This window comes from Ischnura elegans, chromosome 3 (assembly GCF_921293095.1).
Source record: "Ischnura elegans chromosome 3, ioIscEleg1.1, whole genome shotgun sequence".
NCBI classification, from domain to species: Eukaryota; Metazoa; Arthropoda; class Insecta; order Odonata; family Coenagrionidae; genus Ischnura; species Ischnura elegans.
The window spans coordinates 95,513,584-95,534,972 of record NC_060248.1 but is presented as its reverse complement, the minus strand read 5'-3'; the positions used below and the strand labels follow the sequence as shown (position 1 = coordinate 95,534,972).

Here is a 21,389-nt window from a genome sequence, read left to right as displayed (position 1 = left end):
TGAATCCGCATGAATAGACAAAAACGATAACTTGACCACAGTCGCATGGAGGAATAACAATGCCATCTACATGCTGTCGAACAAAATGGGGGTTTTCCCTCTTCAGCAAGCCCAGCGTTATTCTGTTTTGATGAAAAGCAAAATAAAAATTGACCAGCTGTTGGTTATTTCGAATTATAATAAGAACATGGGGGTGTTGATTTAATGGATAACAACTTATCCAATAACAGAATTGGGATGGGGAAAAAGTGGTATATGCCTATAATAATAAGGCTATTAGATGTTTCAAAGAGTAAAGCTTGGATTTTAAGCCGGGAGAAAGGGTTTACATTGGACTCTCTTGCATTCTACCGAGCTCTCTTACAGAAATATGGCGTGGCACCTAAAATGCCCGGTCCTCAGAATTTCTCCTCTCGAATTCAAAACCCAGCAAGGAAAGGGTCATGGTGGGCATCTAATTGTGACTGGCCAGGCTAGAAGACGGTGTGCAGAGTGCAAGAATAAGACAGTAAAAGGATGCATAATGTCTTACTTTTCAGGATAGGCGTTTTTCAATTTATAATTAATTTTAATAAATTCCATTTTAATGTATTATAATAATTAAGTAAATCCAAGAAATGTAATAATGTTTTGTACAGAAAAATGATTTTACATTAATTTTGTAATTTTTTCAATTATTGTATATTTCTTAGTTGTTATAAAAGTTTTTTATTATTAATTAATTCAGTTTTTTCTTGAGGGCATTTTTACACCGTTGAATGTTGATATGTGCCACAAGGGTCTTTAACGGCCCATCCCTTTTTACCTAAAGTATAGGGCATAGAATTTTTTCGATGATCAGGGAAAGGAAATGATACAAAAACTGCAAAAATTTATACAGTTTTGCAAAAAAAAAGTTCTCGGCATAAATGGGATAAGGTGATGGAGGAAATGGGAAGGGTGGGAACATGAGATAGAACGACGGCTACATGAGTGGGTCCATTCTCTAATAGAAAAATTCCCCAAATTTCTCTTGAACAGCAGATTCTGTTCTGCTGAAGTGAATGCAGCACCTACTCATGACACCATAATCACATCTCCCCTTTCAACCTTTTGATTGCTACTCTAGTTCCCATTCTCTCCTTTCCTGGTGTGTTTCGATAAAAAATCTCTCGATCAGCTGCTATGTGAGAAATCTCTCATGGCATGATAATGACAAGATCAATGGCACCAAAGATCTATTCCGACTGATCTAAAAAAGTAAGTAGGCTAAACCTGGAGGAATACAGATGAGGCTAGTTTTATACCTGGTTCCCCCCAAAAAAATGCGCACAAGAATAAGCACTTTCATCAATTTAAATTCCATTACAGTGATAATCATGAGTGCACTATTTTGAGAAGCAGGTACTAGAGTGAATTTTTTTGGCCAAAGACCATGAAATCTACCAGCAATTTTTTTGTGTCACGTCTGTTCTTTCAGTCAAGAAAAAGAAAAAAATAATTTTTTATTATTCAGTGAGATTTTTTCATGAGTCACTGGGATGGAACATAAGTAAAGGAAATTATTAACACCACTGCCTCAATTACCTTGAGATAAATCTCCAATCTGAATTATACTTATATCACATGTCAATTAGCCAAACATACAACACAAATTTCAAGGTCATTTTTTGAATTTGCAGTGAGTTTTTAACATTTGATTTTACGCACTTCTTTACAATGCCACAACAGAAAACAGAAGGTAATGCATTGCTTATTGTCATTTTTCAAATAAGGCTTCATATGCTAGCAATTCACTCATTTTCATCCTAGAATTATTGGATGGATCTAAGATAATTTCTTGTATATATCTAGAGTGAATTCTTACACTTTCATTGAAAATGCACTTCATATTTCAGTCAAAATAGCAACAGACTTTTTAGAGTTTGCAGATAAAGTTATAGCAAACTTTATGAACTGCTTAGATGATTAGTGCCTTACAATTTCCATCCATTTGCCATAAAAAAAACATTGGAAGTATTTTGGTATAAGTTGAATCTTAGCCAGTACCTTAGATTTTGTATGCCATGTGTTCCTTTTAAAACTTGCCAATAGCTCTGAACATGAAAGACTATATGTTGCAAAATGACAGTAAGAAGGTTTGTAGATAAAAAAATAATTACTCATCTAAAAAAATAACAAGTTACATATTCATTAAAAGGTGAATAAATATTCACCACTTATAATAAAACAGATGTTAAAACATGATAGTAGTTACAAAAGGATTAGGTTAGAAATGCAGGCGGTTCAACATTTTGGAAGGACCAACAATCATACTGTCAGATCTGTTTTTGTCAGGTGGCAAGCCTGCATATACCAGAAGACAACTCAAACAGTGCTGGTGTGGATTGGGTTGGTGTTTTGGCTACCCATACCATGCCCAGATTCAACTTCAATACCTGAGGTGACAAAGATTCTTCAAGTTCTTCCAATCCCTGATTTAGTGACTTAGTGGAAGGCACCTCTGGTACAGCACAAGATCAATCTATGTCCATTAAATAAGACATTAAGCTGTGATACGGTTGGCACTGAGCTTGGCACTTGGCTTCTCCCTCGCATTGCCATCCTTGATGGACCACGAGGGCCTAACACCTAGTACCATGAGCCTCGGTATAATTGCCACGGGAATCAAAGAACCTGTTTAGCATCTGTGCAGTGGCCTGGAAAGCCAAAGGTCCGGGCTTTGATTCCCGGTCCAGAGAAATTTTTTTCATGGCAAAATTTTTCTCATGGCAATTCTTGTATACCCTTGGCACGTTTACAGCAGGCTGGTGCCATCCTGGATTTCTCTTAGCCCTTCCCTCATGTCACGAATGACGTGAGCTATTGGTCACTTCCTCCTATCACCTACCTACCAACAGTGCTGGTCCTGACTGTTGAGAGTTTGGTTGGGACATGTGTAGTGCGTTTAAATCGACTTACCATTCTCCGATGTGGAAGACCCTTGGTCCCTTCATAACCATGGCGATCAGCCTATGAGATGAGCCCAAACATCCGCCACCAGCACTCCCTTGCTTTGGGGTGCTTGGCTGCGACTGGGGAGGTGCCGGGGTAGGCTGCGATATATGCTGGAGACTCCAGTCCCAGTTGTAATCGTCGTAAGTGCAAAAGAATTCAGCACAACGTCGGATCTCGGCCCAGGTGTGCCGATCAAAAGCCATACCCATGTTATGCTTGCTGCTTACCCATGGAGTAACCTCGGCCTGTTAGGTATCACCAGATTGGATGAAATATTTAAAGAGGAGAAAACCATTCCCAATTAGTCACTACAGCCCAAGTGAAAAATTGCAGCTTTTTAACACATTCAACCAGACAGACATGGATGCATGTCTGGGCTGCGTAGCCAACATATAAAAGGACCTGCATTCACGTCACTGAAAGAACAAATTAGTACAGTGGAAAAAATATCCACTTTTCAGTATTAAACACTAAAAATATTCCAAGTTGAATGGGTTAAAAAGCCTAAATACCAAAGTCTACTTATGAGAGAAAGAGATATATACTTTTAAAAATTGTCAATGAATATAAAGCGATGATGATGAAGTAAAAGGAAAGAATATCTAAGTGGCTTCGTAAGACTGGCTATTTCTAATGGCATGCACAACTACTTGGAAGACGTGGAAAAAAACTAAAAATAATAAACTACTGACATTAAAAGCTGTTACTACATCACCGACACCCATTATAGTACATACATGAAGAGACATTTAAAATAATTCCAGATACCTACTGAAATATGGAAGAAAAATAGACTGCAATTGCAAGTATCCTACATTTATACATATACTATTTTTATTGTTGCAGAATACTAAATAACATTACTAATACATATTCTACAAAATTACTCATAATTATATTTTTGCACATACTGGAGACTAGTGTGAAAAATAACTCCAAGGCCATACATTAAGTTTCATAAAATTAAAACAAAAGCTCCAACAAACCTGTGTTCAGCAGAAATTAATGCAAAAGGATTAAATGGAGTAAAATAGTAGAGAAAATTCTGGCTGTCAAAACTATGGACCTTTAGATTAGTCTTAATGACACCAAAAACTGAAGCTGTAATGTTTGGGCACAAGCCTACCAGCAAAGGGCAATTTCTCTATCTTTCATACAGATACTTCAATTAAGAATGATATAAGCAACAAGTAATAAAACTTTACCCCGAATGCACTGAAATTTATCAGGCAATACCCTACCTCTTCGAAACTGAGTAGCACAATAACAGCAGGTTAGAATAAATAATTGGTACATATATATGTGGACTATTTTGAAAAGATCTAAAATATTTATCCTAAATCAAATCATTCAGTTTGATATTCAAATAAATTAAGCAAGTGGCAGATCCAGGAGATTGGCAAAGGGGAAATAATTCCCTTACCTCAAATACAAAACAAATTAAATACCAAGGATTATGAGGACACTCCTCATTCACCCAGACTTGTGGCATAATAGAAGATACCCCTTCTCCCTAAAGTTTTGGTCTCAGATTTGCCATAGTAATGACCCTTCCTAATTACATTCATAATCTCTTGTTTTGCAAAAACATTTATTGATGTGGAACTTTATGCTATCTCACCTATTCGACAATAACTCGTCTTCATTTCCTAACATTCTTAAGCAAACAAACCAATTATGTTCAGTGCATGGATCTTCCATGATATCATTTCCCCTACTTTCAATCACTTTCCACTTTTTTACATCCTGAATATAATCCCCCTTGCTTTCATTCAACTTGTTCTTGACATATGCATTGCTGAATAAGAGCAAAAGGTGACAGCTGTTTTCCCAAAAAGTTATGTTGTGGATAAGGGGCGCAGCTAGAAATTAAGGCTAGGGGGGTTAAGGTGCAACTAATACTGGGGTGTGTGGGGGTGTGGAATACCCACCAGGATAAGCGGTAGGTGCGAGATAAATAAATTGTGGAATTTTAAAGACAAATGGTTCAAAATGGTGAGTTTTACGGCTTTCTGAGGGATACTTGATTCATCCTTCCAGTGGCGCAGCGAGGGGGGGTTTTGTGGGATAAAACCCCCCCCAGAGCTCAGAGAAATTTTTAATTTTAATCCATTTTACTTAATTGGATTGATACTACTAATAGAATAGTGTAAGTATTAATAAAATATCCCTCAGAAAGCCGTAAAACCCACCATTTTGAACCATTTATCTTAAAATTCCGCAATTTATTAATCTCGCACCTACAGCTTATCCTGGTGTGTATACCATACCCCCGCACACCCTGGTATTAGTTGCGCCTAAACCCCCCCAGCCTTAATTCCTAGCTGCGCCCCTGCATCCTTCAACAATTCTATTAGTAATATCAATCCAATTAAGTAAAATTGATTAAACTTTAAAATTTCTCTAAAACTCTAAAAAACTCTGAGCTCCGGGGGGGGGGGGTTTTATCCCCCAAACCCACCCCCATCTCGCTGCACCACTGTTGTGGATCACATTTCATTCTAAAGCTGCTGGACAAGGGCCAAATACAGGTACTCTTGTCACCCTGGAGGGTTTCATGTAAATTCTGGCGATGCCCACTTGTGTTGAAGTAGAGTTCTCTCCACACAGTTATACCTAATCCATGTTCCATGTCCCTACCATCTTCTCTTTGAAAAATTCAATAAATGAGTACAAACGCATTCAAAGTTGAAGGCACCACGTTTTAAGACATTAGTGCAACAATTCATCGTGAAAGAGCAATCTAAGTCCAAAACCAGTGGCTAAGAGTTGGTTTAGAGTTAGAGAAAGCATTAGCCCATAAAATATGCAACCTTCCCGAAATATTCTATGCATCACAAGGCATGAGAAACTTTATGTCCACTCAGGCATTGATTCTTAGCTTTGAATGGCTGCAAGCACACTGAATGTCAGGTTTACCTCAACATCAAGGGGGAGGGGGGAGAGAGTCCAAAACCAGGATGGAAAATCTTTGAAAAACAGGGTACAAAGTAGAGCTCTAAAGAGAGGGTTTTAAACTAATTATATCCCTTTTCATAAATGAAAAAACTTCATTTGCCAAAGAAATCTGTTGAAATTCATGATATTTCAATATTGTGTTTTCTTTTATGAAAAAAAAAATTGCATTTTTATATTTTGGGGGGGTTCAGACCCCCTGGACTTCCCGCTTCGCTACACCACTGTCCTACACCTGTAAGTGTCATATTTAGGTGGCAAGAACTCTTGCGTATTGAATGAAGATGAAAATCACCCCGTGATTATCACCCTTACACGTTAATCAACAGGAAATAACCATCTTGTACACCATAGATTCTATCTTAAGAGAGGGAAATCAACCCAGCCTTATCTTCCATCACCGACATTGCATTTAATCTTCTAGAGCCAGACTTGATTGACGTTGTGTGATTGAATTGGTGTACAATGCATTGGTTCTTGGTGCACCCATTACAGAATAAAAGGAAAGGAGTTATTCAGCACAATGATTATGGACACAAGAGAACGCATAAAACTAGGGACTTATTCCAAAAAAAAAGGACTTCTTTTCAGGGTGAAAAAATGAGAAAACTATTTGTTCATTTCACATTAAAGGTTAAAGGAAGTCACCCTTTCATTTTTTTGTTTCATCACTGAGTGAACAATTACTTTGTTATGCAGGAACTTCACTGAAAAGGAGGCCCTGTATAAACAACCAAATACTGCCAATACTGCCTACTGCCACATCCAGTGAAATTTGAAATTCACTGGCATATTTAGTAAACAACCGATAAATGAGTGGATATATGACTATGCTATAAGGAGAAAATTATCTCTCTCTGCTAATATCATTAGGTATTTATGAAAATTTGTTAGTGCACTGATATTGCAAAATTATTTCAAAACAATGCTCCAATAAACTGCAAGGGAAAAATTCTGCAGAGACCAAAGCATTATATTTTTACAGCAACTGTACAAGAAACAATTCTCATGGGTCCACCAAATCCCCAGAAACATAGAAACAACTCAAAGACAACAGGAAGTAAGCATAAAACACAGAAGGAGAAGCTATAGAGAACTACAAATGTACATTGAAGAAGAAAAAGATATGCATAAAACCATGCATGACACAAGCAGGATATTTTGAGTTCCACTGTGCTATCAGATGGTATCAGAGAAAGCATAAGTATGTGAAGACAACCAATACACTACCTTTTGGTAGTGCTGGTAGAGGGAGGGTAGGATCTGGAAACTCCAGGATGGGGAGATGGATCCCGCAGATGCCTGTTGGTGGCGCTGTTTTGCTTTAAGTGCCTCCTTCTGTTGTGGAGGGACAAGGACAAAGAGACGCAGAGGTAACACACGCAGGGTTGGTGGATGAGCCAAAGACAGAGGCAGAGACAGAAGACAGTTAAGAGAATATTGTTACTGCACAAGAACACACATGGATGGGAAAGAAACAGATTTTCAAATCACTGCCCCGTTTACAGTGCAAGGAATATACATACTACCATCAAGGAATAGTGTAAAGGCTTATTTAAAATGTTCATGGCCAGCTGCATGGATATTTTACTTCAAATCTAGAATAATGAGACCATATAAAATAGAACCCATCATTCTAGGTCACAAGTATTGGAAAACATCAATTTCATGACTTATCTTTGCATACATTTGGGTAAATCGTAATTGGTTATCATCGCAGAGAAAGTGATCTAACACTTTCAGCAATATATATCCATGAATCATGCATTAAAAATTGGATGTTAACATGAATGAATATATTCTTCTTACTTAAAAAGTTCATATCTATTTTTTCATGTAAAGTAGTCTTCAAGCAGTTCATTCATCACCTATATTACTCTCATCTCACACGTCATGTCACATAAGTCATGACACCACACATTAACCCAACTAAGCTAATGAAAATTCCTGCATGATTTGTAACTGGGTGCTATGATTCATAATTTTTTTAAGACTCTTCAGATGACAGAACATCTGCTCCTGCAACAGGCCATTTGAGTATTAGGGAAAATAATGCCAAGAAAAATTGTTAGTTTCAAAGATCTCCAGACAATTGAGTTAGAATAAATCGATAAAAGCCATTTGATACAATTTTTGAATGGACTTACTCTTATGAAAATTACTAAACAAATATCAACCTCAGTTTCATGGCAAATCACAAAAAAATATATTTTTTTCTCTTCATCTTTCAGAAACCATTTTCCATACTCAATTGATAAAAAATGGCTGGCATTACCTTTCCTAACCCTCTCTATCTTCAACACTAGAATAAATAAGATTCCATAACAATGAAGTGAGGAAAAGGATTATTCCTTATAAATGGAAGAATTATCACTAGTTACTAGTTGGTCCACTGAAATACCAGATTCTAGTATAAGTTGTAAAGGTATTCAACCATTTTTAAGGTAATGATACATTGCTGCCACTAGTTTCAATGCTTTACATTTAGCACAATACAATTGAAATACCTGCCTTACTGATAGGTACATATGTTTACTATCATAAGTGATTTTCTGTGGTAAATGACATGCATTAATAATCAAAGTCATCCTAGCTATTGAAAAACAATTTGTAAAAGCTAATCTATTTGATGAAAAACATCATTTTCTGGATTTTTTTTCTCCGTCACTAATTAATGGTCAAAATTGAGAAATTTGAGAAAAGGCCCGGTCTAAAGAATCCAGAGATTCACCAACAGCCAATTAATAATTGCTATTCTCCTATCTTTCATAAACGATAATAATTTATCCATCTAAATTATAACCTCGACACTGATTTACATAGATGGTTTTAAAAATTAGCAAAAATATGATAGCGTGAGAGTGAATAAAAAATGCAAAATAAGCAAAAATGTTCATGACCAACTCCCTATCAATACATGTGACTAGCATAGATTTTAATTTATCCATAAACACTACAAGTTAAGCAGCTTGCAGCTGCTGATCTTATCAAGTAGAGAGAATTTTATGACTATTACATAGATAGGTAAATAGTAAGCGATAAGGAAACTACCAATTTAGGACAATTGGGCTATTTACACCCAATTATGGAAGAATATTGATTCGGGTCAATCTCAAGAAAAGTGCACATCAGGAATGCAAGAGAAGCCAGAGAACACCTAGATTATGGACATTATGAATAATTAACAAAGGTTAGTATTTCCCCAGTATTCTGGGTGCTGGAGGTCATTCATCAAAGGCAGGAAGACTGGAATTTTCATTACTTTGTATATTTTGTGGAATAAATTATGAAAAGTTGGGGTTTTTGGAATAATCTTTGGTCCCCCACTTCCTTATAAAAGTTCAGCCCTCCAACTCTTCTGGAGAGGGCTGATAATTCCTATCTATCAATAAGTCAGTTCGTCATCTACAGGGCTTAACATGTTACAATAAAATTTTTTGTCCCTTCATAAAACATTCCCACAGGAGTCCATTGCAGTCACCATATTTGTGAAATTCATGTATTTAAGTGCATAAAAGCTTTTATCATCCTCCTTAAATATAAGAGTTAATCCATCATATTTCTTCTACATTCAGTCTAATAAGAAAAAAGGCTGTAGAAGACATCAAGCACTGCCCCAATAGATTTTTAGAAAATCAGAACTGAAGGGTTTTGTGGAAAAAATTGGCCTCACAAACTGATATGTAGGTATATACATATACGAAGTGTTCTCTGCATCACACACACATTTCAAACCACAGACAAAATACACCCATTTACTGCAATGAAAATGCTGAGATTGAATTATAAATATATTAACCAATAATACGTATCATACCATCCTCCTATCCATATAAATATGTTTCGAATGTAACTATGTATAATAAAATTTGACTAGGGTCATGTAAATGGCAATGACAATAGTCAAACCAATTTCTTACTCTTAACTCAACATGGCAAAATTACTAAACTGAATTACATGTACATCTGAAGAGCAATGGAAACACTCAGCAATATAAAAAGCAAACACAAAAATATTCTCACAATGACATAAGCATGCGATTCCACTCCTGACAAAATTTGTTCAATTCACAAGACACACATCAATCCCCTGTAGTGGCTCAGGTAAGTGCCACATGGAATGCTTTTACGTTTATAATATCCACCAACTTACACAAATACATCTGATCACAGAAGAACCTATGTACAATCTACAATATGAAAAGTGTTAGGAAACAAATACATACATGTATTACCCAAGAAAAACAGAGACAGAATTTTTAAGTGAACTGAATTTAGCTTCAGCATGGAAAGAGAACACCTAGGAAGACATAGTTATATCTGATTAGAAGTAGCTCACAAAGGAAAATACACAGACCACGAGAAGAGGGAAGAGTGGTGCAAACGCAGACTTGCAGCCCAACAAACACATTAAAGAGAAAATAATTCACATAACACAAGTTCATAGAAATCACATCGGATGAGCCACTTTTTCCCCGACCGTAGAATCGAAACTAGGTAAGTATGTACAGATGCATTCTACTTCATGATTAAACAATATTTCAGGAAAAATTTAAAACCAGAAAATTAGGAATTAAGAGCCAGGGAATCACGACATAGAAATATGATGATATTAGGTACTGAATACATATAAGTTATTAACTCCTCTGCATTGAAAAAAGTACATATATTTACCAAATTTCACTTGATTATCATATGACTCACAGGAGCTATCTCCCAGTATCTAGCAGTTTAATTTCCTCTTTAATCCCTTATTTCATTATTTAAGGGAAAAGGAGTATAAAATACCATGGAATTCCCCATTATATGCTGTTTATGAAGTTTCCAAAGGCTTCCAGTGGAGTGAAAGTGTTGTTAGCCACTGAAATTTTGAAAGTATGATCACTTAGGGTTAGGATTCACCCAGATACAGCAGCTTCAAGATTTCAGTACATATTAACAACCTCAACTATTTGGAAAGCCAAGAAAATCTTCATCAAGAGAAACACAATATTCAGGGACATATTCAAGCTTGGGCCAAATAATTGAGTGGATGGGGGCCCAACCCAGAAAACAAGCAAAAAATGACTTTTCAAGTTTGTAAAACATGAAATTGGCAGAGTATACAACTTAAGACTTGCATCATTTCATTTTCAACTCATACTGGTTTAGTACAGCATCCAATTTTATGACGATGGGTCCCCTTGGTCAACTGCAGTTGAACAAGATGGTATGTATGCGTAGCAAGGTTTCCGGGTTGACCTCCGCGTCGATTCATCTTCAAGACGACAGTTTCGCAGGCGTTGCAGCTAGCGTCTTCAGGTACGAAGTGCCTTAGGTAGGGCGAAGGTACTTCGTACCTGAAGACGCTAGCTGCAACGCCGGCGAAACTGTTGTCTTGAAGATGAATCGACGCGGAGGTCAACCCGGAAACCTTGCTATGCATGCTGCATCACCCCGCGAAAGTCTCCATCAACAAGATGGTATGTACATATTTCATCAATAACCATCTTCAGGAAGGCCCACACAACGTAGAGACCCTAGGGTATCCTAGACCCAAAATTAGGCCATGGCTGTGTCATTACCAGAGTACTGTCTCCTTTTTTATGAATCACATTTGGGTCTGAAATACCTTGACCTTCCATGTCTATTTTGGCCAAAAATTCCAAGTTGTCAGTTCATTGTTCTCACCCATTATTGTATCAATTCTGAAAGAGCTTAACTTGTGAAAGGATTAGCGACCTTGGAAGTAGATAATATGTTCAAGCATAATTTGGAACTGTAGGCTCTTAGCAGGTTGCATACGGATGGCGAGAATTCTCGTCATTTTTTTCCTGAACATTCCGGACGGATGACGAAGATTCTCGTCATTTAGGCGCGTCAACCTAAACAATTTATACGTATTCGTTAGTACGTTTTCAGTTGTTGTTCGTCATTCATAATGAATTGATGCATCATAAGGTTTGATTGGGTAAAGTTATATTCTAAACATTAACTTTTTAACCATGTTTAAACCAAAGGCATTATACGCCCTAATAGGCACATGTTTCCAATCTCAACACCTCCGCCCAGAATTCCTAGGAATTTAAATACCCCGGTACGCAACGTGTTAAATACAGTAGCGCTTTGACTATCCATCCTGATGGAGAGGACAGGCCAAAAGACTGGTCAAAGAAGATGGATGATCTCATGAACATTTTCCTGGCAATTTTTACCTTGGTTTCTGAGTCATGCTTTCTCTGCATCATTTGCACCCATTCCATTGAAAAACAAATCATTTTGAGGCAGATAAGGTTAGGAAAGATAAAATAGAGGATGGCAGGATTAGAAGACCATTGGAGTGTTTGGGCAGGCTGGCTAGGGTTAGGGGGACAATCAGGCGAACAATGAATCGAATAACAGATGCATTATAATGAAGGCCATCCTTTCAGAATATGCCAAGCATCAACCCCCTCCTCCTTCCCTCTCTACATGGCAGATTTCTGCTCGTCTTTACCAACACAATTTCCAATATGTGCTACAAGCACTTTGCCCTTGATGTGACATATCATTGGTCAACATCAAAACAGGCTAACGAGGTGCCTTGTACAGATGCTTGGTGAGTGAGAAAGTATGAAGCCAAGGTTGCTAAATTATCATGTCTACGGCTTAATATTTGGTTATTTAGCTCATTAATATAACTGATAATTGAGTAAGACTGACAATATTGTATTCCATACCATCATCTCAAATAATCAAATGGCAATATTTAAGAGCGCATAGGTATGGTTATTTTAGGAGTCCAATATTTTAATAGCACATGAAAATTTGCCCCATGTTCTAGCGAGAAGAATTATTTTACTTCAATGCCCAAATTCAATTTAATTGTAATAAAAAAGCAGATGGTGTAAAATAATAATTCAATAGTAAAAAAATACACAATTTGATGTTTGGCAAGAGCAAGAAAATGCACCTTATTTCCTCCTTAAAATTCTGAAACCCAGCACAACATTAAAATCATCACAGTTTAAATCTTCAGGCATTGAAAGTAAAATCTATAGAAGAATTCCTAGCATTATTTTTGTAATGTGAGATGAATTTTACTGACTATAGCATCAGATAAATCTAATCTTCATGTCTTAAGCAGTTAGGTACATGCATAATTATGTGCATGTTTTAGTAAAACAATTACGTTTGTACTTCAAAGGTAAGGGTATACAAAATTTCACATCACACTTAACCACCTTAAATGAAGTAGTTTGAATGAAGAATATTTACTTACTCTTTTAGCATCACCATAATAATTGTAGGTCTTGAGGTATGTGCCCAATGACAGCACATTACACTGTTCACAGCTAGCTTTTCGAGTTCTTTCCATTAACCTAAGGACGTGAATGAAGTCTTCTGTGACGTAGTGATCTTCTTCAAGAAAAAGAACAAGCCCTAAAATGCAAACACATCATACCATTAACTATATGATCCATGAACAGAAATAAAACAAAGCAGTCACCACAGTGATCAATAGGTCTGAAATAGTGATAGATCGAATCATTTGCAACCTGGATTCCTGGATTTTGCCAGGGACCCAGTTGAGTTAGAGATCAACTTCATTGGGATGAGAACCCAGTCTCTCTCCCTTTAAGGGAAGAGGATTTCTGGACTTTCTAGAAATTCTATGGATTGATTGTCTTCACTGGAACCTCTAGATGACCACCAATATACTTGAAACAGCAATGGGCTTAATATCTCAAAGTCATTTCCACTGGAGTTTGAGTAAACAAAACTTTGAAAAAATTTGTACCAAAATTCTCTTATCTATTACCATGAATTAACAAAATTTGAGAAATAAGCACTGAGTTATATGTAAGAATACTCATTAAAAGTTATCATTTCAAGGATAATTATATTTTCTGCAAGCCAACAAATGGTGCTATCCTGGAAGGAGGCTGTGCTAAGAATTACAGACAATTTCTTAAATGATGTTTCACAACAGTTAGTATGCATTTGGCAAATGGCAACAAATTACAGCTTACCTGAATGGTTTCTCGTCACTTCGAGCTGGTCAAATACTCGATTAGCCTTCCACCACCAGTGGTGCTTGGTCTGCGTAAACTTAGCTTCTCTATAATGTCCATAGAGATCAGGATATGGAGCATTGTTGCACCCTTTTAACAGAGCCCTGAAACAAAACACAATTCAGTAAGACCATATGGAATCAATAATCCTCACCTAAAATGATAACTGAGGTTCAAATAAACATCACACGAGCCATGAAGAAACAATGAATAATGATATTGTGCTTTCTCCAAGAGTAAATTGAATGAAATATTCTTGGGCCTTCCATCAAGACAGTTGCTCTAATGCTTTCAACGTTTCAACCAGTAAATCGTTGGTCATCATCAGGAATACTGTGATGCCTTGAACTGGACTTTGTCATATCAAGTCCAATACATGGCAACACAGTATTCTGAATGACAATGAATGAGTCACTGATAGAAACTTCGGCAGCAATAGAGCAACTGACCCTTAGGAAGACTCAAGACTGTTTCATTCTATAAAGAAACAAATCCATTAAAAAATGTATAAATGTTATCAGGCCTATGCTGGACCCTTCTTACGGCAGTAAACGGTCATGCCCAGAGGGCGATAGCACTTTGCAAGGAGGACTACTGGAATGATCCGAAATGAATTATATTAATTTAAATCATTGCTTCGTTTAATCAAGACTGTGTTAATTATGCTGTTAAATGAGATATCATTGAAATCTAGTTGACTTCTCAATTTTGGTATTCTGACAGTAAAATGCATCAGTTTTGGAATGGGAGGGTGCCAAAGATTTCCAGGCTGAAGGATGCACCGTGATACGTCCCCGTGTCCCATTGGCCCAGCACGACCCAAAATGTTATATGTATCGCCAAGGAGCACAACTTGGGGTCAAGAATCAACACACATAACATGTGCAAGGAAGTAGAATATTCACTTATATTTTAGGTGGTGATAGGGAGGAGTTTACGAGAGGAAGATACAGAGTTTTCACACACACCAACAAAGCCAGCAAGATGCCTGAATCAGCCATAGACTGTTTTTATGCAGAAAATATTGTCAAAATATGTTTATATCGATTAGATTTAAAAGACTAATTTTCCAATATTTCCCAAAATACACTGGATCTTCTAATCAGACCTTCCAACACTTAATACCTATAAAAATTTCTGCCATGCTTATCCTGCCGTAATCCAATTTATGAAACAAGATATTGATTTTAGCATAGGTGAAAAATAACAAATAAGCCCTAGACCACAATTCTTGTTATGAAATACTAATATATATTCAGCCCAATTTATTTATGGTATTGTAAGGTGAGGGAAAAAGTATAGCTTAACTGGACATTGCAAATCCTTCCCAAATCGAGAAAATCCTTCACAACTAGCCCTTCTTAATCCTTCTGTCCTGCACCTTTTATAGGAGACAGCACAAGGTATTTTCAAGCAATAGGTATCATTTATTTCTTTTTTCAAAAATAAGGTCGTGGAAACAATAAAATAATGATACATGATTCTAGGGTTAGAATTTGTAGCGAAATCATTTATTTCAACCAAAGCCTCTTGACTTCAAAGAATTCCAAGAAAATTAAATGACCAAAATAATTTATCAATTAATATCATAGGTGATTATAAAAACCTCAAATACATTATTTATCTAAGAACTACATATGAACTAGCACTACTGAGAATGGGATAAGAGGGAAAATATCCCATTGATGTGCTCAAATCATGATATTTTAGAATGCTTGGGTGTAGTGAATGCCTTGAATACAGCCCTAGGACCCGAACTTAGATATTGATAGCCAGCATTGTTATCATAGGACAACTTTTAACACAATACTATGAATGAGAAAAAATAAATTTAAACAAGTAACAGCAAAAACTGTGAAACGACAGTTTTTCAAAAAAATTAACGTTCATCAAGACAATTGCAGGAATCATTAGGTAAGAGAATATGTACTATTATAGCAAAGAAAAATTTTGATTTTTAATTTTAAATGTCTTAAGTTACTGATGACTTTTTACAAAAAAATCACAAAATCAACTGATAAAAAATAAAAAAACACACAAATATTTGAAAATATTCATTTATTCATTAACCCTTAGGCTGCGGGATTCCAGTTTTTTAAGTGCCAGCCAGTGCACAATGAGACCCCCTGTTCAGGAGGCATCCCCTGCCAGGAGGGCTGCTCTGTTAGAGTTAAGCCCATTAGCAATCCTTATGGTCAGGGAAAGTGTTAAAGTGCAAGATATCCAGAGAGCAATAAACATTTTGGGTAAATGCCACAGTCAGCATCAGGGATGTCGACTTATGGGGGGCCCAAACAGGGGATCTTGCCCCGGGAAATTTTATAAGTAGTGAGTTTTTGGTTTTTTAAGCATTTTAGAAGAGTCATATGATCCATATTAGAACTGATAACTCGAATCTCGATATCTGGACACTCCGGGGAAAATCGACAAGCCAGACACATTTTTTCCTCACACCCAAAATAAATTTTTAAGGGTGCTTGGGCCCCTTCCGACCCTATGGAGTCGGCACCACTGGTCAGCGTGCAAAACGTATAAAAATGTTCCCGCACTCTAAGGGTTAAAAGTGATTCACTCAAGGATAAGGTACACTCGAAGAAGAAGAAGAAATGTTATTATTATTATGAAGGTATTCTACCGATTAAGGTAGGTTTCCTTTGAGTGCTTAAGAAGAATTCCGAGAGCCTCCCTTTAGGGTTTAGAAATGAAAAAAAAACAAGATGTCATACTCACTGTTCTTTTTTAATATTCCTAGGGCAGTCATTTGGATCATCTCCTGGGAAAGTGTCAGGATGAGTTTGGATGGAAGCTGGGTAAAACACCTGCATCACCTTGCAAAAGTCCACAGAACGCACAAGTGCATTGATGCCCTCATCATAGTAATCATGACTGAACACAAGCAATGCTTTCTCAATTCCACGAGCTTGTGCTAAAGACACTATTAAGTGACGCAAGTAGGCAATACGGGTGTGGACCTGAGAAGAAAGATACCACAAAGTGTTAAATGCAACATAGTCTCTCATTTTAAAATTAAATACTGACACAAGGCCGTAGTAGGGAGGTAAATGGGTTCACACCCTCCTGGAATGCTTGGGAGATGAGGCCTGCAGCAACAGCCCTTCAAATGTACTCCCTCAGCAAACAAACCCCTACAAAAATGTTTTAATGGCCTTATATGGATATAAATAACATAAAGATAGAAGACATAATGTGCTGCAATAAAAAATAAAACTTGAATGAACAATCCAAAATGGAGATTAGCATAGTGCATTATGAGAGTTTTTTTTTAGGTAAAACTCTATGGAACTAAAGTTCAGCTGGCGAGAGTTTTTCGATGACTTTTCAAAAGGAGAGGTGGAGAACCCTGCGCAAGCACGATTTTCAACCAATCACTTTCCTCCAAACCCACCTCACACCCTCGCCTAGTCATAAAATGTTGTCACATGCATATGATCCACCAAAACAAGCGCTGATTTGTGAATGAAAAACTCTTCTGTTTCCACAAATTTGGAACTTTATTTTCCTGACTAGTTTCGATACACTGTATAATATTCATAGGACTAGCAGTACAAGTAGCGTCGTTGTGGGTTATATACCAAAAAGGGGGGAAGAGTGGAAGGGGTGGGGAGGGGAAAGGGTGGAGTAGTGGAAGTGAGGGAATATGGAAAGCCCTAGGATGGGGGGTGGGGGGGGGAGAGGAAAGGGAAAGGAAGCGTACTTAGGGAAGGCGGCGTGGGTTAGCGTCATGGGGATTATTTTTCGGGTGCAAAATTGGGATGTCCAGGAGGGGGGAGTGGAATGGGAAAAGGTGGTCATTGGTGATGGGCTCTTTCTTCTTGACTATTCTTAAATTTCCAGTTGCTCCCTGATGTCCATTTGTAACCCTTTCTTCACACGGTGCAGCAACTCCGGGGTGAAATCGAACCGAAACCGGGGTGTATCGAAACTAGTCAGGAAAATAAAGTTCCAAATTGTAGAAACAGCAAAGTTTTTCATTCACAAATCAGTAAGATGGATTTCTACAACGTGAAGGCCTCTACTATTCAGCGCATCAAAACAAGCACTTTCTTCAAATCACCAAAACAAGTGATTCTTTCTTTGGGTCCTTCACACTCATCGTCCCTTCTAGCTCCTTTCTTCACGGAACCCTTTCACTTACATGTGACGTGGGCATTTCCCTTTCTTACCTGGCAAACTTGCCCCCTACCTTGAACTAGACCCGTCAAAATGTCATTGGAAAACTCTCAGTGGCGGGACTGTAATTAATATCTTCATAAGAAATGGAAAACTAACACCAACTGCATAGACAAGGTGAAGAAAAATTGAGCAGTGAATTTTGACCCAGGATAGCTTACGCCAGAGAATGAGAACCCTACGGAAGTCCTTAGAGGTTACAACGCACCAGGGCTGGGACTCAGAGCTACAACTGATACGCCCGCACACCTGGGGAGGGGAGTGGAATGGGAAGGAATAAGGATGGCGGCACTGTTGCAATAGGAGCCCGTCGACACCTTTAGGGTAGGGATAGGGATGGAAGGGTAGGATAGGGAAATACCCACGCTGCCATGAAAGACGGTAGGGCCCACTATTAGCAAAACAATTATTTGTTTTACCAACGACTTGGGAAGATTTTTCTATGAAAGAGAAAAATCAAAGATCAAATTGTTGGATAGCTGATGCCAGTGGGAAACAAAATTACTAATAATACATATTTAGGTCAACAACACATCACTGTTAAACCACAGAAACTTTGTGCCATACTCTCCGATTGGCCACAAGTTTGCCCTGTAGCCAGAGGCTCTGGACAACTCATGACCTCATATGTGCTACCACTGAGCTAGCGAGCTCCCTTGGATACATCACAATCTCCAGCAGTCAAAGCAAATTCTGAACCACAGGTGTGTGAAAGTCACCCATTCATGGAAATGGAGCCAGTTCCTTTCCCTGGGGCCACCTTGGCACTACTAGTATTTTGTTTGGGTGTATCCAAAGGCTTCACCTAGGATTTGAATCTGGGATCCTTGAATTGGGAATAACGAAGAACTCATTGTGCAATCACTCTTGTCACACAAATTTGGCTATAATTTTACACCCATAATTAATAGGTATGTACTTATGGTCAGGTGTTATTTAAATTATCTCATAAATGATTTTTCAGTGATAATTATCATCAATGATGAATTGAATCATTATCTGTTTATGCTTCAAACAAATCGGAACAGAAAAATTTTAGGTTGTACAGCAGAGATTCAAGCTTAATTTTGTTTAACTTAAATGAAAATTTCAATGGAAATTATGGAAAAACAATAATGATTATGATAAATTAAAATCACTTTGAGGGCTAACCACCCCACACAGATAGAGGGTACGAGACATCTGCCACAACTGAAAACAATGACCCTGATCTATATTCATGACCTTATGCAAGCTGGCATCTTATTGAGCCAGCATCTCATTGGTCATGGGTCTAAATACCCATGTGCCAACTAATTATGGTCACAACATAACACCATGGCAGAGTTTTGTGGAGGCCAGAGGGAGCCTGGCCCCCCAACTTAAATGGTAATTTGTCCAAAAAAAAACAAAAACTGTACATTTAAGTACAATGAATAAATCATAAGTTAAAAAAATAGTCTATTAAGATATTACTTATTAAAGATATTACTTAAAATGGTGTTCTCAGAGGCCAATTCAAACAAATTTTCCACGAGAGGGCCCCGAGGACTCCCCTATTTCACTGGGGATTATTCCATAGCTCTTAAACCTCCGGCAGGATTGCCGCCCCTACCTCCCCCAACATAAAGCTCTAAACTTCACCCATGCATAACACATTAGATTTTTGCAATGTGAATTTCTGTCGGAATACTTATCTACCGATTCGATCGATGGATTTTTCTTCCTCATAGGAAAATCCACTAGGATTGGTAGAATATTAATTGCGTTTCGCTTGGTTTCGCTGTTAGTAGGGCCCGCCCGCCTTTGTGACGGTGCGGGATTCCTCGTCCCTTCCCTTCCTTCCCTATCCCCTCCCCGGAGGCGTCGTCGGTCTCTCATCGCGGCGGCGCCTCCTTCCTTACTCCTTCCCGTCCATCCCCTTCTGGGTGCAGAGGAGAAAAGCTAGCGCTTACAGTCCCTGCCCCAGGAGTGTATCCCCGCGAGCCCGCCCAAGGGTTTCGTTTCCATTGTCGGAATACTTCTGCTTTGCTGAATGGAAAAGGGGAGGGGAGGCGTGTTGGGCGTCCACGTACCTGCACCACGATTATGAGCGTGTCGTTGAGCACGGGGCCGAACGCCTCCTCGTTGAGCACCAGCTGCAGCTCGTTGTGCTTCTCGACGCGCCTCAGGATCTCGGACACGTTGAGACCGCCGCCGCCAGCGGCGGAGGAGGTCGAGGCCGCCGGGAAGTCGGCCCTCTCCCCTGCCTCGCCCGTGCCGTTGCCTGCCGTCGCATTGCCCTGGGGACTCGGCTCGGCAGCCGCCCCCGTCGCCCCGCTCACCTCACCCGTGCGCAGCAGCAGGAACTGCGGCAAACACACGAGAGAAATCGGTCAAAATGTCGCCAATATAATTGCCATTTTTAAAAATTGTCAGTTTAGAGCACATCAATGTACAGTACAGTGGGGATAACTATTGGGGAGGATGAGGAAATATATCCCCCCCCAAAGCCTCGGAGAAATAAAATATTAATTACCATTGTCTAGTTTTTACATATATTAACTGCATCTGCTTAAAGTCAAATCTTTAATGCCAAAATTATGTAAAAATATATATATCTAGGCAGGTCATTTTTATGCCAAAATCATGTAAAAATGTATATTTGGGCAGGTCATTTTTCAAAAATTTGTTTGCGTTTGAAGTGTAGTGATACACATTTACTTTGACCCTCAGAGAATGAACGCAAAAAATATGTTTTGAAGCAAAAGCATCCGCTTAAAGTCAAATCTTTAATGCCAAAATTATGTAAAAATGTATATCTAGGCAGGTCATTTTTAAAAAAATTTTCCCGGCCCCCTCGTTGCCTGGGGGGATCGCCTCCGAGGGCCATCCCACCCCCCCCCCCTGACACAGTATACACTTGCTTTACGATACCATTTCGTTCCGGAGGACTTATCGTAAAGCTAATTCCATCTTTAGCTCCTCCGTGGTGTTCTGGATTCTTGACTCTCTTAATTTCCAGTTTTTCGCCGATTTGATAGTCAGAGGCTGACGACAGTTTCGCCGGACGTCTTCAGGTTGAAGTGAAGACGCTTCGACCTGAAGATGTCTGGTAGAATCACGGTGAAACCAACGTCAACCACTGATAACCAACGCGGCGAAAACCCGGAAGATGGAGGGATCCAAAAATTTCATCGTGTGTTGAATCGGTATTACTCCCGGGATAGGAATCAGTTTAAATTACAATCAACTGTTACGATGTGTTTCGCAAAA

General features: G+C 38.3%; 1 protein-coding gene across 4 annotated transcripts in view; it reads right to left on the bottom strand.

The window, feature by feature from the left end:
• The window catches only part of LOC124156166 (alpha-1,6-mannosyl-glycoprotein 2-beta-N-acetylglucosaminyltransferase), a 757,523-nt gene that overhangs the window by 5,154 nt on the left and 730,980 nt on the right, over positions 1-21,389 (bottom strand). For 3 of the 4 annotated variants that reach the window (XM_046530525.1, XM_046530524.1, XM_046530523.1), the window contains 6 exons: positions 20,210-20,482; positions 16,695-16,936; positions 13,923-14,068; positions 13,172-13,332; positions 7,162-7,269; positions 2,941-3,221 (listed from right to left, as the gene is read on the bottom strand). In XM_046530525.1, the coding sequence (XP_046386481.1) occupies positions 2,941-3,221; positions 7,162-7,269; positions 13,172-13,332; positions 13,923-14,068; positions 16,695-16,936; positions 20,210-20,482 (1,211 nt within the window). The remainder of the gene's footprint in view (positions 1-2,940; positions 3,222-7,161; positions 7,270-13,171; positions 13,333-13,922; positions 14,069-16,694; positions 16,937-20,209; positions 20,483-21,389) is intronic. The other variant, XM_046530526.1, reaches the window with a different exon arrangement.